At 41.8% G+C, this 25,258-nt stretch overlaps 1 protein-coding gene across 1 annotated transcript in view; it reads left to right on the top strand.

Annotated features, from left to right (window-relative positions):
- The window catches only part of SPINK8 (serine peptidase inhibitor, Kazal type 8 (putative)), a 31,039-nt gene extending 10,466 nt beyond the window's left edge, over nt 1-20,573 (top strand). The window contains exons 2-5 of the mRNA XM_011981003.1: nt 3,280-3,329; nt 4,766-4,887; nt 11,533-11,575; nt 20,416-20,573. Coding sequence (XP_011836393.1) covers nt 3,280-3,329; nt 4,766-4,887; nt 11,533-11,575; nt 20,416-20,427 — 227 coding nt within the window. The 3' untranslated portion in view covers nt 20,428-20,573. The remainder of the gene's footprint in view (nt 1-3,279; nt 3,330-4,765; nt 4,888-11,532; nt 11,576-20,415) is intronic.
- The last annotated feature ends 4,685 nt before the right edge of the window (nt 20,574-25,258 follow it).

Raw genomic sequence — 25,258 nt, forward strand, 5'->3', positions numbered from 1 at the left:
TTCCTTTGGTGCCTTCAACCTGCTGTGACAAGTTTGAGCCCCTGCCATCTGAGACATCACATATGGTAATGTTCATCAGATTTTTTTTTTTTTTTCCTGAGACGGAGTCTCACTCTGTCGCCCAGGCTGGAGTGCAGTGGCACGATCTCAGCTCACTGCAACCTCAGCCTCTCAGGTTCAAGCGATTCTTCTGCCTCAGCCTCCCGAGTAGCTGGGACTACAGGCGCCCGCCACCTCGCCAGGCTAGTTTTTTTTTTTTTTTGTATTTTTTGGTAGAGACGGGGTTTCACCGTGTTAGCCAGGATGGTCTCGGCCTCCCAAAGTGCTGGGATTACAGGCTTGAGCCACCGCGCCCAGCCTATAATCTTTTTAAACAAATGCTACTAGGACAACTGGATATCTATATACAAAAGAATAAATTTGGACCTTTTCCTCACACCATGGACACAAATTATAATGCCCTAACATGGATCACAGAACTAAATGTAAGAGCTAAAATTATAAAACTATTAGAAGAAAACAATATGAATGAATTTTGTGACCTTGAATTAGGCAAAGCCTTCTTAATGATGGCACCAAAGGCAGAAAGGAACAACAAAAACAAAAAGATCAATTGGACTTTTAAAAACCTTTGTGATTCAAACAATACCAATAAAGATACCAATATGGCCAGGAGTGGTGGCTCACGCCTGTAATCCCAGCACTTTAGGAGGCTGAGGCAGGCAGATCACCTGAGGTATTGAAAATACAAAAATTAGCTAGGCGTGGTAGTGCACACCTGTAATCCCAGCTACTCAGGTGGCTGAGGCACGAAAATTGCTTGAACCTGGGAGGTGGAGGTTGCAGTAAGCAGAGATCATGCCACTGCACTCCAACCTGTGTGACAGAACGAGACTCTGTTTCAAAAAACAAAACCAAACCAACCAAACAAACAAAAACAACAGAGATACCATTTCACACCTACTAGGATGGCTATAAGCAAAAAGAGAGATAGTAACAAGTGTTAGCAAGGATGTGAAGAAATTGAAGCCATCGTGCATTGCTGGTGGGAATGTAAAATGCAGCTGCTTTGGAAAATAGCCTGGCAACTCCTTAAAAGGTTTAAATATGCGGGGCGCGGTGGCTCACGCCTGTAATCCCAGCACTTTGGGAGGCCGAGGCGGGCGGATCACAAGGTCAGGAGATCGAGACCACGGTGAAACCCCGTTTCTACTAAAAATACAAAAAATTAGCCGGGCGTGGTGGCGGGCGCCTGTAGTCTCAGCTACTCAGGAGGCTGAGGCAGGAGAATGGTGTGAACCCGGGAGGCGGAGCTTGCAGTGAGCCGAGATTGCGCCACTGCACTCCAGCCTGGGCAACAGAGCGAGACTCTGTCTCAAAAAAAAAAAAAAAAAGGTTTAAATATGACTGGCAATTCCACACTTTGTATATACTCAAGGGAAGTAAAAACACATGCCCACACCAAAATGTGTGCATAAATATTCATAGCAGCTTTATTCATAACAGCAAAAAAGTGAAAGCAACTCAAATGTCCATTAACTGATTAATGGATAAATGTGGAATATACATAAATTGAATATTATTTAGCTATAAAAAGGAATGAAGTACTGAAACAAGCTACAATATAGTTAAAACATTAAAACACAGACACAAAAAACCACATACTTCCTTGCATGACTCCATTTATATGAAATGTCCAGAGAAGCAAATCTATAGAAACTGAAAGTAGAGGCTGGGCTTGGTGGCTCACATCTGTAATCCCAGAACTTTGAGAGGCTGAGGTGGGCAGATCACCTGAGGTCAGGAGTTCGAGACCAGCCTGGCCAACACAGTGAAACCCCATCTCTACTAAAAATACAAAAATTAGCCAGGTGTGGTGGCATGCACCTGTAATCCCAGCTACTTCGAAGGCTGAGACAGAATTATCACTTAAACCCAGGAGGCGGAGGTTGCAGTGAGCCGAGATCGTGCCACTGCATTCCAGCTTAGGTGACAGAGTGAGATTCTGTCCAAAAAAAAAAAAAAGAAAGTGGATTATTGTTCTTCAGGGGCGAGGGTGGGGCAGGAGGGGAAATTGTTGGGAGAGGGGCATGATAAACCACTGCTAATGGTTACAGGTTTTATTTTTGGGGTGATGGTGGCATAACTGTGAATATACTAAGAACCATCAAACTGTACACTTTCGGTGAATCATTTAAAAAGAAAAAAAAAATCCTCTATATGATGGTAAACACCAGTAAATTCGGCTGGGCACGGGGGCTCATATTTGTAAACCCAGCACTTTAGGAGGCTGAGTGGGAGAATTGCTTAAGCCCAGCAGTTCAAGACCAGCCTGTACAACATAGTGAGACCTCAGCTCCACCAAAAAACATCAAGAAAATGAGTCGGGCATGGTGGTGCATGCCTGTAGTCCCAGTCACTTGGGAGGCTAAGGTAGGAGGATTACTTGAGTCCAGGTAGTTAAGGCTTCAGGGAGCTAATATCCTGTCAATGCACTCCAGCCTGGGTGACAGAGCAAGACTCTGTCTCAAAACATTTTTCTTTTTTAGACGAAGTCTTGCTGTTTCACCCAGGCTGGAGTGTAACGGCGCAATCTTGGCTCACTGCAACCTTCACCTCCTGGGTTCAAGCCATTCTCCTGCCTCAGCATCCCAAGTAGCTGGGACTACAGGCATGCACCACCACGCCTGGCTAATTTTTGTATTTTTAGTAGAGACAGGGTTTCACCATGTTGGCCAGGCTGGTCAAAACATTTTTTTTTAATCTGGTAAAGTTCTATGATATGTGAATTATACTCCAGAAAGCTGATATATATGAGAGTTGATAACATATCATACATATTATATACTATTATATCATATGATTATAATATATACTTATATAAAATTTTATATACTATGTAATTGCAAATATTGCTTTGGATTGAATATGTAAACCTTAATGAAACTCAGCATCTTTTAGGGCATCTCAATATAATGAATTCATGGTAATTTGTAACTTAGAGCATGTTTACTAAAAATAACTGACAAGGATTATAGAAGTTGTTACTTATGAAATGGAAGGGCTAGAATTAAGCTCTCCATTTTACAAGAAGGTAAAGGCAGGTATTTCCTGATTCTTCACTCCTTTAGAGGGCAGCTTGCATCAAAGAGGATCCCAGTCTCTTCTAATGGGGTTTGATGCTTCCTGTGTGCCAACTAGGGTTCCCCTCGTCTTACCTTTTTCCCTGACGGCAGAAGACAGAGAAGCAACTTTTCTGTACGTGCTTTTGTCTTCCAGACTTCCCCCTTCCTATGGCCTCTGAAAGAGGTCAGCTAGGAGAAACAAAAGTGAGTACTGCTTCCTTGGTTCCCAAGAATAGGAATGGGGAGAGAGCCAGTTTCCCCAAAAGCCCCAGCTCTTTCTTCTGGGAGGTGGGCAGTGGAAGGGACATGCATGGGAATAACAGAACAATAAAAGCTGAGTCACCAAGTATGTGTAGCACATTTTATGTGTTCCTGAGCCCTCTTCTCAAGGGTTCTCCCCATCAGTTTACATAACTCACCTGTGGGGTAGAAAGCAAGTATTTTGCACCAATAAATGGATGAGGATGTCGTGGCACAAATTCAGGTAGGTCCTATGCTGCAGTGGACACTCCTTCCACTGTGATATGCCAGGCATACCCCCTGCCTCCCTCATACCAAGGCCCTATGTGGTATTTTCTCCATCTCCTTCCTTTGGTGCCTTCAACCTGCTGTGACAAGTTTGAGCCCCTGCCATCTGAGACATCACATATGGTAATGTTCATCAGATTTTTTTTTTTTTTTTTCCTGAGACGGAGTCTCACTCTGTCGCCCAGGCTGGAGTGCAGTGGCACGATCTCAGCTCACTGCAACCTCAGCCTCTCAGGTTCAAGCGATTCTTCTGCCTCAGCCTCCTGAGTAGCTTGGACTACAGGTGCCCGCCACCATGCCCGGCTAATTTTTGTATTTTTAGTAGAGATGGGGTTTCACCATGTTGGCCAGGCTGGTCTCAAACTCCTGACCTCGTGGTCTGCCCACCTTGGCCTCCCAAAGTGCTGGGATTACAGGCATGAGCCACCATGCCTGGCCATTCATTAGAAATTTTAACCTGGAAAGACATTTCCCTAATTTTGTTCTCTGTAACCTAACAACTATATTTTGTGGTTGGTACAAAAATATGATTGTTATGTTACAGAGGGCAGGTATTTTTATCTTTTTTTTTTTTTTTTTTTTTTTTTGAGACGGAGTCTTGCTCTGTCACCCAGGTTGGAGTGCAGTGGCCGGATCTCAGCTCACTGCAAGCTCCGCCTCCCGGGTTCACGCCATTCTCCTGCCTCAGCCTCCCAAGTAGCTGGGACTACAGGCGCCCGCCACCGCACCCGGCTAGTTTTTTGTATTTTTTAGTAGAGACGGGGTTTCACCGTGTTAGCCAGGATGGTCTCAATCTCCTGACCTCGTGATCCGCCCGTCTCGGCCTCCCAAAGTGCCAGGATTACAGGCTTGAGCCACCGCGCCAGGCTGGTATTTTTTTCTTAATAAAGAATTTATGGGAGACTGGAGAGTACACAGATTTTATATTATTTTACAATTATATACATATTGTGGGTGGTAACTGTTGGGGTCAAACACTGAGGCTTCTGAATTCTGTTCTCTGAACTCCTGGTCTGGTGCTCATATTCCATCCACCTCCCAAGCTACACATCGTAATGGCCAAAGGACCTGGATGAAAGTGTCTGAAGCAGTTGTGTGTGTCTCACCTTCAGGTTGAATGCCTCAAGAATATAAATAACTGCTGGTTTTTGTCCTACATCAAGCCCAGTGAACCTATTTGTGGCAGTGACAAGGTTACCTACAGTAGTGAGTGCCATCTCTGCTCCAAAATTCTGTAAGTCCTAATTTTGTTCTCCCTTTCTTTCAAATCAAGAGGCTAAGGGTGGTCAAAAGAGGGTGATGACCTCAGCCCACTTCCTACATCATCCAGTGAGATCTTCTCTCCAGACATGCCTCCAGTATTTGTTCCTCCCTTTCTTCCATCCCTCTCTGTGACCTCAAAAGGTACATGTGATCCTATTCAGACAATGCAGAAACAGAAATCCACAAGGTGAGGGCACTGTGTGTGACCTGTTCAAGCCTCAAGTGGAGGCACTCAGAAACAAGCAGCCACAGTATTTAGATCATGTGACCTTACATGAAGGTCATCCTCATGCCCCCTCAGGCCAAAGAACAGAAACAAAGAACAAAAAGAAGAGAAAGAGGAAGCTGGGTGAAGAATCTTCCCAGCTAAGAGTTTATTGGTCCTAAAATGGATATTATTTTCCAAAACAACTTTCTTTAGCTTTCAACTTAGTATGTGGTTTTGTCTCTGCACCTATCACATGTTAGAAGCTTTGAGTAACACGCAAGTGAAATGCCCAATTGTTGAGCCCAAGGGGAATAGCAAGGAGGAGGGGTTTGCATTAAGGAAACTCCCTATAGAGATAGGAGGAGGATTCTCTGACATCTGCTTTCTCCTTTAAGGAGAAAAGCTACACCCTTGTCTAACTAAGGCTTACAGGTTGAGTGCAGTATCTTAAGAGAGAAAAGTAAAAACACAAGAGTAGATCAGAGTTAGTTCTCTCTCTCCTTCCTCTTCTTAGCTTCTCCTCCAGAGAAGGAATAAGAATCTTCTTGATCAGGATGAGAGATATTTGGCTGGGCAGGATCGGACTTTCTTGGATTCTTGGCTGAATAAACACTAAAGCTTACACTAGAACCCATAAAAGAGTTGTAAGGTAAACAACTTTGGTGTCAGCCTCAATCACTGGCACAGACACCAACACCTGACTATCAGAAAACATCAGCTGGGGAATGCGCAGCATCACAGGGTCAAACGATGCTAGAACCAGGAGACATCTGAGAGATGGCCTCCAAAGAGCTCCCTTTCAGTGTATCTTAGAAATTATTCTGGCTGGGCGCGGTGGCTCATGCCTGTAATCCCAGCACTTTGGGAGGCCGAGGTGGGAGGATCACCTGAGGTCAGGAGTTCGAGACCAGCCTGGCCAACACGACGAAACCCCGTCTCTACTAAAAATACAAAAATTAGCCAAGTGTGGTGGTGCATGCCTGTAATCCCAGCTACTCAGGAGGATGAGGCAGAAGAATCCCTTGAACCCAGGAGGCAGAGGTTGCAGTGAGCTGAGATTGCACCACTGCACTCCAGCCTGGGAGATAAAGCAAGTCTCTGTCTTAAAAAAAAAAAAAAGAAAGAAAGAAATTATTCTCTTAGCAGTTGCACTGGAGATTACAAGTTAAATTTTAATTTATACCAATCTAATTTGGATCAATACCAACTTAATTACAAAAATCTTTAAAAATATTTTTGCCTAGAGGGGTGGCTCAAGCCTGTAATCCCAACACTTTGGGAAGCCAAGGCAAAAGAATTGCTTGAGCCTAGGGATTTGAGACATGAGCAACATAACGAGATCCTGTCTCTACAAAAAAATTAAGAACTTAGCCAGGCATGGTGGCACATGCCTATAGTCCTAGCTACTTGGAAGTCTGAGGCAGGATGATTGCTTGAGCCCAGGAGTTCAAGGCTGCAGTGAGTCATGCTCATGCCACTGCACTCTAGCCTGGGCAACGGAGCAAAATTCTTTCGAGACAGGCAGATCACGAGGTCAGGAGATTGAGACCATCCTGGCTAACATGGTGAAACTCCCCTCTCTACTAAAAATACAAAAAATTAGGTGGGCATGGTGGCGGGTGCCTGTAGTCCCAGCTACTCAGGAGGCTGAGGCAGGAGAATGGCATGAACCCGGGAGGTGGAGCTTGCAGTGAGCCGCGATCACACCACTGCACTCCAGCCTGGGTGAGACAGAGCAAGACTCTGTCTCAAATAAATAAATAAATAAATGCTTTTTTTTCTTTTTTCTTTTTTTTTTTTTTTTTGAGACTTAGTTTCACTCTTTTTGCCCATGTTGGAGTGCAATGCCATGGTCTCAACTCACTGCAACCTCTGCCTCCGGGGTTCAAGTGATTCTCCTGCCTCAGCTTCTCAAGTAGGTGGGATTACAGGCGCACAGCAACAAGCCCAGCTAATTTTTGTGTTTTGTAGAGATGGGGTTTCACCATGTTGGCCAGGCTGGTCTCAAACTCCTGACCTCAGGTGATCTGCCCACCTCGGCCTCCCAAAGAGCTGAGATTACAGGTGTTCCAACACCAGTCTTCTCCCTCTAGGTGCTACCAGGCTGCTGGTTTTCACCATGATTGTGGGTGGTTGTTTTTCATTACTACCATGGAACTGGGGATGCTGCAAATGGGTTCAGAGCAAGATAAAATGCCACGAAGCTCACTATTCTTACTGAGATGCAGCAATTTTTCTTGAATAGATGTTCCTTGGATTGCTGCATGGTTTGATTTTTTTTTTTAATTCCCAGAATTCTTGAAAACTTGATTCTGACTTTTTTTTGTCAGTGTTCTTGTTGCTTTTGTGGAGGAGAAAATTTTTAAAGGTTCTTCTCCATTTTCACTGTCCATGCCAAAGGGCTCACTTTTGAATGAAGACACTGAGACCTGAGGGGAGCAACTTATCAAAGTTCTTAAAACTATAAATGGGTGCAAATGCATATTTTTAAAGATTGAGGTAAAATTCATATGACATAAAATGAACCATTTTAAAGTGAACAAATTGGTAGCATTTAGTACATTTACAATGTTATAAAACTGCCACTTTTGTTACTTTCAAAACATTTTTGTCACTCTAGAATAAAACCTCATGTCCATTAAGCAATTAACTTCACATTCCCTGCTCCCCACAGTCCCTGGCAACTAGCAATAGACTTTCTGTTTTTACAGATTTACTATTCTGTGTATTTCACATAACTGGAATTATACAACATATGATCTTTGTGTCTGGCTTCTTTCACTTACATAATCATTTTGAGGTTCATCCACATTGTGGCATATGTCTTCATTTGTTTTTGTATTACTGAATAGTTTTCCATTACGTGTATATACCACAATTTTTTTTTATTTATTCATTGATGGAAATTTGGGTTGTTTCCACATTTAACTATTGTGAATAGTGCTGTTACAGACATTTGTGTACAAGTATTTATTTGAGTGCCTGTTTTCAGGCTTCTGGTTATACACCTAGGGGTGGAATTTGCTGAGTCATATGGTAATTGTGTGTTTAACTTTTTGAGGAACCATCAAACTTTTCCATAGGGGCTAACCATTTTACATTCTTCCAGAAATATGAGAGTTCCAATTTCTTCACATCCTTGCTACTACTTTTTAAAAATATTATTATGTCCATCCTTGTGGGTATGAAATGGTATCTCATCAGGTTTTCATTTACATTTCTCTAATGACTAATGAGGTTGGACATCTTTTCATGTACTTTTTGGCTATCCATATATCTTTTTTGAAGAAACATCTACTCAAGTCCTTTGCCCATTTAAAAAAATTGTGTTGTCTTTTTATTTTTCAGTTGTAAGAATTCTTTATATATTCTGAATACTAAATACTATGATTTTCAAATATTCCCCCCCATTCTATAGGTTGCCTTTTACTTTCATGATAATGTTCTTTGATGCACAAAGTTTTTAATTTTTATGAAGTCAATTTGTCTATTTTTTCTTTTGTTGCTCCTGCATTTGATATTACACCCAAGAAACCACTGTAAAATACAAAGGCATAAAGATTTTCTTATAATTTTTCTTCTAAGAGTTTAGTAGTTTTAGCCCATTGATCCATTTTTGAATTAAATTTTATAAATGGTGCGACATAGAGGTCTAACTTTTTTTTTTTTTTCTTTTTGAGACAGGGTCTCGCTCTGTCACCCAGGCTGGAGTGCAAGTGGCACAATCTCAGCTCACTGCAACCTCCGCCTCCTGGGTTCAAGCAATTCTCCTGCCTCAGCATCCCCAGTGGCTGGGATTACAGGTGCCCACCACCAACCCTGGGTAATTTTTGTATTTTTAATAGAGATGGGGTTTCACCATGTTGGTCAGGCTGGTCTCAAATTCCTGACGTCAGGTGATCTGCCCGACTTGGCCTCCCAAAGTGCTGGGATTACAGGCGTGAGCCACCATGCCCGTCCTGTCTAATGTTATTATTTTGCATGTGGTTATCCAGTTGTCCCAGCTTTATTTGTTGAAGAAACTATCCTTTCCCCCCATTGAATGGCCTTGGCACCCTTGTTGAAAATCAACTGGCCATAGATATATGAGTTTATTTTTGGATCCTTGATTCTTTTCTTTTGTTCTGTGTTTATAGCCTAATACCAGTACCAGTACCAATGATTATTGTATATTTATTTATTTATTTATTTTTGGAGACAGGGTCTTACTGTGTCTCCCAAGTTGGAGAGCAGTGGCATGATCATAGCTCACTGCAGTCTTGAACTCCTGGGCCCACACAATCCTCCTGCCTCAGCCTCCCAAGTTGCTGAGACTGCAAGATTATTATAGTGTTGTAGTAAGTTTTTGAAACTAGACATTTGGAGTTTTCCAATTTTGTTTCTTTTTCAAGATGATTTTGGCTACTCAGGGCCCTTTGCAATTCTGTATGAATTTCAAGATTGACTTTTCTATTTCCACAAAATATAAACGCCACTGGAATTTTGAAAGGGATTGCATTAAATCTGTAGATTGCTTTGGGAAGTATTGTCATCTTAAATTAATTCTTCCAATCAGTGAGAATGGGACATCATTCATTTATTTAGGCCTTCTTTATTTATTTTCAGCAGTTTCAGTTTTGTGGTTTTCAGTGTACAAGTCTTTCACCTCCAGGATTATTACTAAGTATTTTCTTTTTGGATGCTGTTGTAAACTGAATTGTTTTCTTAATTTTATTTTCAAATTGTTCATTGCTGATTTATAGTTATAGAAATACAACTGATTTTTGTGTGTTAATCTTGTGCTCTGCAACTTGCTGAATTTGTTAGCTTTAGTCATTTTTTATATTAGTTCTTTGGGATTTTCTACATATAGAATCATGTCATCTTTGAATAGAGATCATTTTACTTCTTCCTTTCCAATTTGGATGCCTTTTATTTCTTTTTCTTGCCTAATTGCTCTGCCTAGAATTTCCAGTCCAATGTTGAATCTCAGTGGTGAAAGCAGGTATTCATGTCTTGTTCCTGATCTTAGACAGGTCTTTCAGTCTTTCACCATTGAGTATGATGTTCGCTATGGGTTTTTCATAAGTGTTCTTTATCATGTTGAAGAAGTTCTCTTCTATTCCTAGTTTTCTGGGTGTTTTATTATGAAATGATGTTGGATTTTGTTGAATATTATGTGTGTATATTCTGGATCAATTGATATTATCATGCGATATTTTTCTGTCATTCTGTTAATGTGATATTATTAAATTGGCTGATTTTTTTTTTTTTGAACCGCTCTAAATTCTTGGGACAAAGCCCATTCTGTCATGGTATATAATCCTTTTGATATGTGGTTGGATTCAATTTGTTGGTATTTTTCTGAGAATCTTTGCATCTATATTCATAAAGGATATTGGTCTATAGTTTTCTTTTATGTGATGTCTTTGCCTGTCTTTGATAACATGGTAATGCTGGCCTCTATGAGGAGGTAATGCTCCCAGTGTTCCCTCCTCTTTTATTATTTGGAAGAGTTTAAGAAAGATTGGTATTAAATCTTTTAAAAATATTTGGTAGGCCAGGCGCAGTGGCTCATGCCTGTAATCCCTGCATTCTGGGAGGCCGAAGCGGGTGGATCACCTGAGGTCAGGAGTTCCAGACCAGCCTGGCCAACATGATGAAACCCAGTCTCTACTAAAAACACAAAAAATTAGCTGGGCCTGGTAGCACATGCCTGTAATCCCAGCTACTTGGGAGGCTGAGGCAGGAGAATAGCTTGAACCCAGGAGGCGGAGGTTGCAGTGAGCCGAGATCACGCCACTGCACTCCAGCCTGGGCAACAAGAGCAAAATTACTTCTCAAAAAAAAAAAACAAAACAAACAAACAAAAAAAAACAAAAACCGGTAGAATTCAGTAGTAAAGCCATCTGGTCTTTGTCGGGACATTTATTACTGATTCAGTATCTTTACTTGTCATAGGTTGGTTGAGATTTTTTTATTTCTTATTGAGTAAGTTTTGATAATTTGTGTGTTTCTAGGAATTTGTTCATTTCATTCAGAATATCTAATCTGTTGACATACAATTGTTCATAGTATTCTCTTATAATCCTTTGTGTTTCTGTAAGGTCAGTGGCGAAGTTTCAGCTTTCATCAAATGCATGTTTTAATTTTAAGACACATTCTTTTTCTAATCCTCTGTATTTCTATTTGAATTTTCAAAGGCTATTTTGAACTTCTGTATTTTATTGTAGGCTGAGTATGTTTTACATATTCAATCTCTTTGACAAATAATAATTCATATAGTAGAATTTTTTAATATTTGTTAAGAATTCATTATTAGCAGAATGTTTATTTCCCAAACTTAGCCAAAGATTATCAAGTAAAATGTAGTCACAATTTATGATATACCATACAGCAAAAGTAATTTCAAAATATAATTTCTTTCAGATTTGAAGGGCTTAACATAACTAAACTGTATGATGGACAATGTGTAAGTAAAGACACTTTTATTTTTTATTTTCAGAAGTAAACTAGATAAGAGCTCACTGTTTTAGAGGGTTTTAAATGTTTTGTTATGAAAAGTTTCAAACATACATAAGAGACAATAATAGATCCCATAAGCCTATCATGTGTATTCAATAAATTATAATGTTTTGCCACATTTCCTCCCTCTATTCTTTTATTTCTCTTTTTTCTTTGATGAAGTATATTAACACAGGTCTCAGACATCATGTCATTCACTCCTACATACTTCAAAGTTCCTCTCTAATAAGTTTGGGCATTTCCTTACATACTCAAAATGTCGTATTACAACTAATTATTTCATTGTCATCTTCTAATACATACTTCATATTTGAATCTCCCCACCCAAAAATAATACCTTCTGGAGGAAGAAATGTAATTTAGCCTGATAATTCAGCTGTAAGGAACATCTATTTCACCCTTGCTCTTCCCTCTCATGTCCAATATCTAGGATATTAATGAAAGACACTAATTGAAATGTGAACAGTTATTCCGAGAGTGAATGGGCCAGGACTTGCCTGAGCCCCAGGTCTAGAGATTCTGTCCCTGACTTCAGGGTTATATTCCAAAGCAAGAACTCAGCCAAAGCCATAGAGATCATTATTGCATTATGAGGCATGACAACAAGACTGGGAGAAATCAATGTAGAAAAGAAAATAAAGAGGGTGGGAGGTAAAGCAGGTAAAACAGGACAATTATATAATTTAGTAATAATTTTACAACAAGGTCTTCTGACACCATCTCCATGACAAACTCACAGGGCTCATCTGATTTACAGATGAGCACACATACTACTCACTTAGTGACAGTCCATTACCTGAATGTTCTCCAGTTCCACTAAAGAGAAATCACAAGAACTTTTAGACACTTTCATGATTTGGGGTAACTATGAAAAGATCTCACATGATTTCTACTTCTGTCAGATTCTTGCTGAGCTGGGCTCACTCATTTAAAATCCTGCTAAATCCCTCTTTTCATACCCGGACCATACCTCAGTCTATGACTCTTGTCAAATAACTCTCTGGTCTTATATCCATTTTAAACTTTTAACATCAAAGAGGTGGTTTTAAACTTAAGGATATCTATAGAATGGTGTTCAAAGTGTTCTAAGAATCACTTATGCACCAAAATAAAGACTAGTATTTAAGAGGGGAGAAGAGTTTTAGGGACATGTAGAAAGAGCGATTGGTAAGGAAGATATCACATCAGTATAAAACGATAGAATTTTCCCTAAATCAGAATGATCTAGAAAAGAATTGTGTGGCATCCAAATACAGTGAGCTTCCTTTCATCACATTTGGACTAGAAAATCCTAAATCTTCTAGGGCAGATCCCTATATCATGTTGGGACCTCAACCGTCTATTTAAGACAAAGATGCATTTTATTCATTTATTTCAAATGCAAACATTAATTGTGCCATGGATGAAAAGTTAACTATAGGAGACCACCTGAAAATTTTACTGCAGAGCACAATTCTCTCTCTCTACCAAGGCTCTGATGAAATTGTTGATATAATTAATATTGCTTTTATAAAGTAATTCAGAAAGCTCGGATGCCAAAGATTTGCAGAGATTAAGAATGCAGACTGAAGTCAGAACTCATTGCACAAACTAAGTGATCTAGAGCTAGTACCACTGACAGCTTTAGTTATTCTTATGTATAGGTAGTGAACCCAGTTACCCCAAGTACAGAATGTGATGTCTGGGGAAGAGCGTTGAAGAAAAAGTCACAAGTTTTTCAGTTAATACCTCTATGACTCAGCTAGAACTCATCTCTCTGGGTTATCATGAAACTCAAATGAGATATACACTTGAATGAACTCAAATGAGATGTAGGCTTAATAAAGATATGTACTCATATATATGAATATATAATTGCATTAAGAGCCAACCATAATGATGAAGTACAATGAGCTATTGGCACCTTCCCCTAAATCAGTCCTTAGAGAATCAATTGGAGTTTGAGGAAACTAATAATTCCAGAAGAGGTGGGGAGTAGGGGGATGGAGAGGGAGAGAGAGAGTAGGAAGAGAAAGCAGAAAAGAAGATATGAAAATGGAGGAAGGAGAGGGAGGAAGAGGAAGTGGAAAAAAGAAGGAAGGGAGGAAAAGAAGGAAGGAAGGAAGGAAAATGAAGGAAGGAAGGAAGGAAGGAAAAGGGAAGGAAGGAAGGAAGGACGGAAGGAAAAAAGGAAGGGGAAAGAGAAGGGAAAGGAAAGGAAAAAGAGGGGAAGGGGAAGGGGAAACCTGAGGCACTCTTTGGGAGATGCAAAGCTGTCTTGAACTGACCCATGCTTGGTGGAGGAGGATGGCCCCCTTGAGGGAGGGTGACCAGAGGTATCAATACAAAGGAGGCCTGGAGGATAGGGTGCTGCCTATCCAGCACCTGCAGGATTGGGTGCTACCCTTACCTTAGTTCATGCAGCCTGGGAGTGTTGTTTTTGTTTTGTTTTGTTTTTTTGAGATGGAGTCTTGCTCATCGCCCAGGCAGGAGTGCAGTGGCGCGATCTCGGCTCACTGCAAGCTCCGCCTCCCGGGTTCACGCCATTCTCCTGTCTCAGCCTCCCGAGTAGCTGGGACTACAGGCACCCGGGAGTGTTAATTATTGACCCTTCACTATAGAAAATGGCAGCAACAACCCTGAGAGCAGGGCCATTTCTGAGGAATAATGTCATGGCAGTGTTAAAGCCTCACTGGGGCAAAGAACTGATGAAAAGAGGTGGGGACTGGCCAGTTACCCTTGGCATTTACCCCTCCTTTCTCCTTCTCCAAACCACCAAGGCTGGTAGGTTACATACTAGAGAGACTGCCTTCTAAATGATACGGAGATATGGAAAGCAAAGAGATATGAAGAATAAGCTACTTGTGCCAAAATCTATGTAAGGGGTCCCAGAAGATAATGAAAATAAAAACAGAATAAATATTTGAATAAATAATAGTAACTATTCCAGAAATAAAACTATGAAGGACCTCAGTTTGAAAGTGCTCAGTAGAGTGGCAAAGAGGAAAGATGCCTTCACATGGAAGCATTATAATAAAATTATAAATATCAAAGATAAAGAGAAATTATAAAAACTTCTAGAGAAAAGATTCCCTCTAAAGAAAAAACATCAGACTGGCATCAGATTTCACACAACACTGGATGCATGCAGACAAGGAAGGCCGGGCACAGTGACTCACTCCTGTAATCCCAGCACTTTGGGAGGCTGAGGAGGGCAGATCGCCTGAGGTCAGAAATTTGAGGTCATCCTGGCCAACAGGGTGAAACCCATCTCTACTAAAAATACAAAAATTAGCCAGGCGTGGTGGCAGGCACCTGTCATCCCAGTTACTCAGGAGGCTGAGGCAGGAGGATCACTTGAACCCAGGAGGCAGAGGTTGCAGTGAGCCGAGATCACACCACTGTGCTCCAGTTTTGGCAACAGAACGAGGCTCCATCATAAAAAAAAAAAAAACAAACAAGAAACGGGCCAGGTGTGGTGGCTCTTGCCTGTAATCCCAGCACTTTGGGCGACCGAGGTGGGCAGATCATGAGGTCAGGAGTTCGAGACCAGCCTGAACAATATGGTGAAACCCTGTCTCTACTAAAAATACAAAAATTAGCCGGGAGTGGTGGCACGCTCCTGTAATCCCAGCTACAGGGGAGGCTGAGGCAAAAGAATGACTTGAACTCGGGAGGCAGAGGCTGCAGTGAACTGAGATCTTACCACTGCACTCCAGCCTGAGAAACAGAGCAAGGCTCCATCTCAAAACAAAAAAACAAACAAAAAACAAGACAAGGAATATGTGTGTACATGTAATGTGTGTATATAATCCTTAGAAGTTAAAAGGGAAAAAATATATATCTTAATCTGTTTTGTGCTGCTATAACAGAACACCTCAAACTGGGTAATTTATAAACAATAGAAACTTATTGCTTGTGATGCTGGAGGCTGGGAAGTCCACTATCAAGATGCCAGCATCTTGTGAGGGACTTCCTGCTGTGTTGTCCCATGGCAAAAGGCGGAAGGGTCAGAAAGCATGTACTCATGCACACATGCACATGTGTGTGTGAGAGAGAGAGTAGAAGGGATCCAAACTCATCATTTTATCAGAAACCTGCTCCCACAATAACTAACCCTTTCCTGTGATAATGGCGTCAATCCATTCATGAGGGCAGAGCCCTCAAGACATAAGTAATTAAAGGTTCCACCTCTCAACACTGTTGTATTGGGGATTATTTTTCCAAGACATGAACTTTGGGGGACACATTCAAACCATAGCAATATATATCACAGAATGTTATATCCAGCCAAGTTTTCCTTCTTTCCTTCTTTCTTTCTCGCCTTCCTTCTTTCTTTCCTTCCTTCTGTTTCTCTTTCTTTTCTTCTCCCTTCCTTTCATTTTTCTTCACTTTCCTTTCCTTTATTTTTTCCTTTCCTCTTGCCTTGCCTTGCCTTTACCTTCGCCCTTGTCTTTTTGTCTTTGCCTTGTCCTGCCCCAGGCTTTGCCCCTTGCCCTGGCCTTTCCCCTGGTTCTGTCCCTCACATCTAGCCTTGCCCAGCCACATGCCTTGTCCCTTGCCCTGCCTCATACCTCTTGCCCTGCCCCATGACTTGCCCCTTGCCCTGTCCCCTGCCCTGCCCCTTGCCCTGCCCCCTTGACCTGCCCCATAACCTGGCCCTTGCCCTGCCCCTGGCCTTGCCCCATACCCTGCCTTATGTCTTTCCTTGCCCTGTCCCATGCCTTGGCACTTGCCCCTCATTCCTTGCCTTACCACTTGTCCCACCCCTCACCTTGCTTTTCCCTGCTTCTTGCCTTACCTTGCTCCTTGCCTTTCTTTGTCCCTTTCCCCTTCCCCATTTCCCCTTCCTCCTTTCCCCTTGCCCCTTTCCTTACTCCTTGCCTTGCCTTGCCTCACTCTGTCATGCAGACTGAAGTGCAGCGGTGCAATCACAGCCCATGTAGGCTCAACCTCCTGTGCTCAACCGATCCTCCCACGTACCTGGGACTACGAGCACACAACACTGCACTGGGCTAATTTTTGTATTTTTTGTAGAGATGGCATCTCACTATTTTTCCCAGGTAGGTCTCAAACTCCTGGACTCAAGCAGTCTTCCCATCTAGGCCTCCCACAGTGCTGGGATTACAGGCATGAGCCACCATACCCAACCCCAAATTATCTTTCAAATGTTCAAACATAATAAAAAGTTATTTTCTTAAGAATATAATTAATGGCTGGGTGTGGTGGCTCACGCCTGTAATTCCAGCACTTTGGGAGGCCGAGGTCTGTAGACAACCTGAGGTCAGGGGTTCAAGACCAGCCTGATCAACATGACAAAACCTCATCTATAATAAAAAATACAAAAATTAGCCAGACATGGTGGTGCACACCTGTAGTCCCAGCTACTCAGGAGGCAGAGGCAGGAGGATCGCTTGAATCAAGGAGGCAGAGGTTGCAGTGAGCCAAGATCGTGCCACCACACTCCAGCCTGAGCAACAGAGTGAGACTCCATCTCAAAAAAAAAGAGGCCAGGTGTAATCCCAGCACTTTGGGAGGCTGAGGCAGGTGGATCATGAGATCAGGAGATTGAGACCATCCTAGCTAACACGGTGAAACCCCATCTCTACTAAAAATACAAAACCTTAGCCAGGTGTGGTGGCACGCACCTGTAGTCCCAGCTACTTGGGAGGCTGAGGCAGGAGAATGGCGTGAACCCGGGAGGCGGAGCTTGCAGTGAGCCGAGATCGCACCACTGCACTCCAGCCTGGGTGACAGAGTGAGACCCCATCTCAAAAAAAAAAAAAAAGAAAGAAAAGAAAATTTTAAATGGGAGTGGGCAAGAGAGAGATGAAAGAGGAAAATACTAAATGAAAAAAAATCCTAATATAACAGTAATTACAGTAAATATGAATAGGTTATACTCAGTGAATTAAAAGACAGATAGTCTCAGACTGGATAACTGGATAAAGAAAAAGAAGATCCAACAAAATGTTGCCTACAAAGACATACTTGATTTTTAAAGGACACAGAAAAACAGAAAATAAATATATGCACCCAAGCATGAGAATCAGTTATAAGCTAAAAGAAAGCTGAAGCTACAAACCTATCTGACAAAACAGAAATTTGAGATTCCTTCCCTTTGAGTTTAGACACAAGTCATGAACACTTGTTTAACACAATACCAGAGAGCCTGAGCTACTCTCTCTCTCTCTATATATATATATAATATTTGCAAAGTGTAGAAGAGATTGCTAACCATCCACCCTAATATAATATGCAGGGTGCACCAGCAGACTCAGGGCCCAGGGAAGAGCTGACTTTGCGGTTCAGGTCTGAAGGTTATCTTCTGGTAGAATTACTTGTTGTTCGGGGTGGGAGGTTGGGTGGGAGTAGCTCTTTTTGTTCTATTAATGCCTTAAACTGATTGGATGGGGCCTACCCACATTATGAAGGGCAATCTGCTTTACCCGAAGTCCACTAATTTAAATGTTAATCTCATCCAAAAACACCCTCACCAAAATATCTAGAACAATATTCGACCAAGTATCTGGGCACTGTGACCCAGCCAAGGTGACAAATAAAAGTAACCATCACAAAGCCTATCACTAAATCCCTTCTTGGAAGATGGCTGCACTCCAAGGCAAAGCACCTCCCCAGAGACTGCTACATGAGCATTGTTATTTTCCTTGAGTCTTTCCGTTTTTGTGTCTGTTTGCTAAATGACACTTTGACAAGAACAATGATATGATAATCATCAATTCTGGCGTGGGCTGAATCACAAATATTAACACTATTAAGGGGGTTCTGGGCCAGGCGCGGTAGCTCACGCATGTAATCCCAGCACTTTAGGAGGCCAAGGCAGGTGGATCACCTGAAGTCAGGGGTTCGAGAGCACCCTGACCAATATGATGAAACCTGTCTCTACTAAAAATGCAAAAATTAGCCAGGCATGGTGGCGCATGCCTGTAATCTCAGCTACTCAGGAGGCTCGGGCAAGAGAATCGCCTGAATCCGGGAGGCAGAGGTTGCAGTAAGCCGAGATCACACCATTGCACTCCAGCCTGGGCAACAAGAGTGAAACTATCTCAAAAAACAAAACAAAACGGTGGGGGCGTTCTGAAATTCTGCTGGATGTATGAGCAAACTCAAAGGAGAAAACTTTAAAACTTGACCAAAGGATATTTAAGATCATATGAATAAATGGAGAGACAGTCTATGCTCCAGATTATAACTTAAGTATTATGACTATGTTAGTTTTCTCTATTCTAAAACTTCATTTCATTCCCAATCAATAACCAGTTGAATTTAAGATCGCTGATAAATGAAAAACACTATGGATAAGTGAGTAAACAGCTCACAGAACTAGAGGAGCTATTGCAATAAGCTAGAAAATAGAATGTACATGCAAATAAGCAACAAGAAAACCGACAGCCGCAAAGGCTATGGTTTTATTATAGAAGAATAAAGACAAAAGGCTAATTATATAAAGGATATTCAAAAGCTTATAAATAATCAGGGGCAAATTCAAATTGAAATATAATGAGATGCCTATTTGCCTATCATACTAGAAAAAATCAGAAGGCTGGGTACGTCCAGTGTTGGTTGGACCTGGAGATATCTGTACTCTCATGATCTATGGTGACAGTGAAGATGGTTACAGACACTTTGGGAAGCAATCTGCCATTTTTAGGCAAAGTAAGAAATTAAATATATTCATATCTCATGGTCCAGCATTTCCAACCCTAGGAAATCACAAAAAGATTCCCTCATCGCTTCGTGAAATGACATGTATGTCTATTGCAGGGTTATTCAATGTGGCAGGTGGCAGGTATGGCGACAGCCTGAGTGAGACTAGTCAAGAAATCAATAGGTAAACTGTGGAAGGTAGTCCTTACAGATTTCAATGCAGCTTTCAGAAGAAATGAGATGTGCCATTAGCAGTATGGATAGATCTTAAAATACCACACTGAGAGGAAAAGCAAGGGACGGAATAAAACAAGTAACATGACAGCATTATATAAACTAAAAATAAACACTATATATATTTGGCACAAACATAAAAAGACACACACTGAACTCATTGAAATCATTGGCTCTGGTGTGAGGAGAAAGGGAATGAATGAATTAGTGAATGAATGAATGAATGAATGAATAGTGGCTCCTCCCTACAGCCCTTCAGCAAAGCAGCATAGAAACTGTTTTTGATAGGATCTCACACACATACAAAAAAGAGATCTGTAACAGGAAGACTAGTGATATCACTGATTGCCAGCCATGTGCCCTGCACCGCATCATATGCTTTGCCTGTATCTCCACTTCTGTGTTCCTCACAGCCCTGCCATGAGGAAAGCATTGCTATTAGCTACATTTCATATTCAAAGGAGCAGAGGTCTAGAGAGTCCATGTGACTTGCCCAAATCCACAGAGCTAGGAACTGGCAGGGCTGGGCCTTGAATCCAGTGGGTCAATCTCTAGACTCTGTTCTTTAACACCATCTTCTATGCCTCCCATATCCCCCAACAGGCCTCTGCCAGGATCCTGCTTCATGTCAACTCCACTGCCTCTACCCGCTTGGGAGTTTCCAGAGGCTCTCCTGGGGTCCAAAGGCTCACCCAGACATCCCCATCCTTTGCCTTCCTCTTTTCTACCCACTTCCACTCTGCTTTTTTCTTCTCCAGTGAAATTAGAATGTCTCTAACCTGCCTTAACTCAGAGAATAATTGTTTAGCATTTCCCCTGCTGGACCATGGTTGTGGCTACCAATGTGGTGGCTTTTCTCTTAACTTCCTCAAATTTGATTTCTCTAAGCAGATACTTCTCTTGCAGGAAAACTCTTGAACGTACCACAAAGAATTAGAAAACCTACTGAATCTCCAGATGGCCAAGTGAAACACAATGGTTGCCTCTTCAAATACATCCCCGTTAATTACTAATGGTTGGATCAAACTCGTTGATTTCTGTCTTCAATAAATGGTTCTCAGCAGAAAACCTGGCTGGCAAACATTTCTCTTGGTTAATAAGAATCTTTAGGCCGGGCGCGGTGGCTCAAGCCTGTAATCCCAGCACTTTGGGAGGCTGAGACGAGGTCAGGAGATCGAGACCATCCTGGCTAACACGGTGAAACCCCGTCTCTACTAAAAATACAAATAAACTAGCCGGGCGTGGTGGCGGGCGCCTGTAGTCCCAGCTACTCAGGAGGCTGAGGCAGGAGAATGGCGTGAACCCGGGAGGCGGAGCTTGCAGTGAGCTGAGATCCGGCCACTGCACTCCAGCCTGGGCGACAGAGCAACCAGACTCCGTCTCAAAAAAAAAAAAAAAAGAATCTTTAAAAAAAAAAAAAAAAAAAAAAAAGGTGGTATGCACCTGTGGTCCCAGCTACTCGGGAGGCTGAGGCAGGAGAATGGCGTAAACCCGGGAGGCGGAGCTTGCAGTGAGCTGAGATCCGGCCACTGCACTCCAGCCTGGGCGACAGAGCAAGACTCCGTCTCAAAAAAAAAAAAAAAAGAATCTTTAAAAAATATCAGATATTCTATTTTCTCATCCCAAATCTACATGACTCATGCCATGGGTTCCCTCTGTTCTTACACAGATTGTGAGCAAATGACCACAGAAATCTAAAATCTTAGTAAGAAGAGCAAATTTTGTGGTGTTTTTAACTTGCCTTATACCCATTCTCCCTACCCCAACTCTGCTGTAGGCTTAAATTAAACCAACCCTGATATCATGGTGGAAACCAGCTCCTAAAAGACACGAAAGGGGGAAGAACAGGTTTGGAGGTCCCCAAAAACACCATTTCCAGAAAATGATCATTATTTGATTTGCCTGACAGTTCCCTAGAGACCTCCTCTAGCAGGCTTGCCTTTGACTTTTTGTTTTGTTTTGTTTTAACCTGACTGAGAGTTCTCTCACCGAGAACTTTTTCCCTGAGGCATCTGTCAAAAACAGCCTCAATTTTTAAAATTTGCAAAAACCTTAAGCAGTGATAACATTTGGGACAAACAAATAACCTAAAATTAAAAAAAAAAAAAAAATCTTATAAGAAAAAGCTGAGAATAGAATGTCCACGGAGCTTTTGAAAAGCTCTGGCATATTTCTGGGAACCTAGAAGACCATGGGCATGAGCAGGTCTGTAATATGTCTAGGAGAATCTTTAGAAGGCCCTATATGCTCACCTTGGCTGACTTTAATGCTCTGAATAGCAAGAAATGAAGTCTAAAGCAGAGTTGCAATCTGCCTGCCTGACCATTGAAGGCACGGCTCAATACATACGGAACACCTCAGCAAAGGCAGAAAGACTTATTGATTCCAAGTATTTAAAAACACTATGTCCAATCATTAGATGACCACTAAACTAATGGAACAGAGTCTTCAATGGTTACATACTACCAAGAATACATACTTTAAAAAATTAGTTGATAAAAATCACTAAACAAATTAATAGCAGCAACAACAAACCCAGGGGAAGGGGAGAATCTGATTTCCAAAGTTGCCACATTATGTTATTTAAAACATCCAGTTTTCAACGAAATATTATGACACAAACAAAGAAACAAGAAAGACTGGCCCATACACAAGAAAAAAAATCAGTCAATAGAAATTGTTGCCAAGAAAGCTCCAATGTTGGACTTGCTAGACAAAGACTTTAAATCAGCCCAGACAGGTGACTCATGGCTATAATCCCAACACTTTGGGGGCCTGAGGTGAAAGGATCACTTGAGGCCAGGAGTTCAAGACCAGCCTGGACAACATAGCAAGACCCTATCTCTACAAAAAAATAAAAAATTACCAGGCATGCTGGCATGTGCCTGTAGTCCTAGCTACTCAGGAAGCTGAGGTGGGAGGATTGCTTGAGCCCAGGAGGTTTAGGCTATAGTGAGCTATGATTGTGCCACTGCATTCTAGCCTGGGTGACAGCAAGGCCTTATTAAAAACAATACACATACATACATGTATACATATTTTTTCAAAGAGATAAACTATGTCTAAAGAAATAAAGTATAAGAATGATGTGTGAACAAGTAGAGAACATCATAAAGAAATTATTTTTAAAAAATATAACTTTCCTGAGGTGATAAGTACAATAGCTAAAATGACAAATTCACTAGAGAGGCTTCATAGCAAAGTTGAACAGGCCCAGAAGAAAGAACAAGTGAATTTGAAGAAAGATTGACATTATCCAGTATGAGGAGCAGAAAGAAAAAGGAACAGAGCCCTGGAAGCCTGTGGGATATAATCAAACAAGACAACATGAAGATAATAGTAGTCCAGGAAGGAGAATGGAAGAAAGAAAAGGGCAGAAAGATATTTGAAGAAATAATGGCTGAAAATATCTCAAATTTTTCAAAGAATGTTAACATGCACATCCAAGCAACTCAGCAAACTCCAAGTAGGACGACCTCAAAGAAATGCACACCTATACACATCATAATCTCCGTCAAAAGCCAAAGACCAAGAGAGAATTTTGAAATAGCAAAAGAGAAGTAAATCATTAAGTACAAATGATCCTCAGTAAGATTAACATCTAGTTTCTCATCAGAAACCATGGAGGCCAGAAAGCAGTAAGATAATATATTCAAAGTGCTAACAGAAAAAAATATCAGCCAAGAATTCTATATCCATAAAGAAAATCCTTCAGAAATGAAAGAGAGCGGTGGCTCACACCTGTAATCCCAGCACTCAGGGAGGCTGAGGCAGGTGGATCATCTGAGATCAGAAGTTCAAGACCAGCCTGGCCAACATAGTGAAACCCTCTCTACTAAAAACACAAAATTAGCTGGGTACAGTGTTGCATGCCTGTAATCCCAGCTGCTTGGGAGGCTGAGGCAGGAGAATTGCTTGAACCTAGAAGGCAGAGGTTGCAGTGAGCCAAGATTGCACCATTGCACTCCAGCATGGGCAATAAGAGCAAAACTCCATCTCAAAAAAAAAAAAGAAAAGAAAGGAAAAAAAAGAAAGAAAAGAAAAGAAAAAAAAGAAATGAAGGAGAAAGTAAGATAGACCAACAAAACTAATAAAAACTGAAATAATTTGTGTCCAGCAGATCCACCCTACAGGAAATACTAAAGGGAATACTTTAGGCTGAAATGAAAGGACACTTAAATCAACATGGGGAAATAGAACTGGTAGAGGTAACTACACAGGTAAAGACAGTATAAATATATGGTTTTGTTTGTAAATCTTTTATACCCTATATGACTTAAAAGACAACTGCATAAAGCAAGAGCTAATAATAAATAATAACAGCCAGGCGCAGTGGCTCACGCCTGTAATCCCAAAACTTTGGGAGGACAAGGCGGGCAATCCATCGCCTGAGGTTGGGAGTTCAAGACCAGTCTGGCCAGCACGGTGAAACTCCGTCTCTACTAAAAATACAAAAATTAGCCGGGCGTGGTGGCAGGCGCCTGTAATTCCAGCTACTCGGGAAGCTGAGGCAGGAGAATCGCTTGAACCCAGGAGGCGGAGGCTGCAGTGAGCCGAGATCGCACCATTGCACTCCAGCCTGGGCAACGGAGCGAGACTCCGCCTCAAAAAAAATAACAACGCTGGGTGCGGTGGCTCACGCCTTTAATCCCAGCACTTTGGGAGACGGAGACGAGCGGATCACGAGGTCAGGAGATCGAGACCATCCTGGCTAACACGGTGAAACCCCGTCTCTACTAAAACACACAAAAAAATTAGCCGGGCGTGGTGGCGGGCGCCTGTAGTCCCAGCTACTCAGGAGGCTGAGGCAGGAGAATGGTGTGAACCCGGGAGGCGGAGCTTGCAGTGAGGAGAGATGGGCCACTGCACTCTAGCCTGGGCGACAGAGCGAGACTCCATCTCAAAAATAATAATAATAATAATAATAATAACAACAACAATATTATATGCTTGATGACGTGCCACAGGTTTCTGAGGCTCTGTTCCTCTTTTTCCAACTTGTTGAGATGGAGGCTTACTGAATTTCCAGTCCTTCTTCTTTTCTAATATATGTATTTTAGGCTACAAATTTCCATCTAAGCAAGGCTTTAGCAGTATCAATTTTTTAAAAATTGTATCTAAGTACAGTATACATACAGAATTCACATAAGCGTAGCATCAAATGAGGCACCTGGTCAGTACTGTTTCTCAGTGGTTAGTAAATGTTTTTTTTATTACTACTGTGAATTGTCCTTTGTCTCTTATGCCATAGCATCCTGGCAATGGGGAGGGGTTTGAGGGTGGGATGGTAAAGGGATTCTGGGATTCCATTTTATTGGAGCATTTTTTTCCCCTTACTTCTCATAAGGTGACTGTTGGGGAGAGATCTGTGTCACTTATTGCAGTTTGTTACATGCTGGAATGCTGTAGATTTTGGAATGCCATCTATATCAGTTGTCTGGAATCTGGCTTCACATAGGGCTCTGGTCTTCTGTTCAGCTGGATTGCTACTGGTTTGCTGGGACTTCTGGAGTCCTGATGATCATTCTGCAAAGGAAGACTCAGGGATGGCCATATTGGCTGTGGCCCTCATCTGCTGGGCCATAGTGGTTATTGTGTTGTTTATTTTGCTGTGTCCTAGCACAGGGGCTTTACTGAACCACTCATGTCCTCTGTCTGAGAGCTTTGCAACTTACAAGGACTGTTCTCTTCCTTCAGGGGCTGGGATGACTTGCTGATTTAAGCCCCTTTGTTGGGATACAGAGGCGTA

This window comes from Mandrillus leucophaeus, unplaced genomic scaffold (genome assembly GCF_000951045.1).
Source record: "Mandrillus leucophaeus isolate KB7577 unplaced genomic scaffold, Mleu.le_1.0 Scaffold22, whole genome shotgun sequence".
NCBI classification, from domain to species: domain Eukaryota; kingdom Metazoa; phylum Chordata; class Mammalia; order Primates; family Cercopithecidae; genus Mandrillus; species Mandrillus leucophaeus.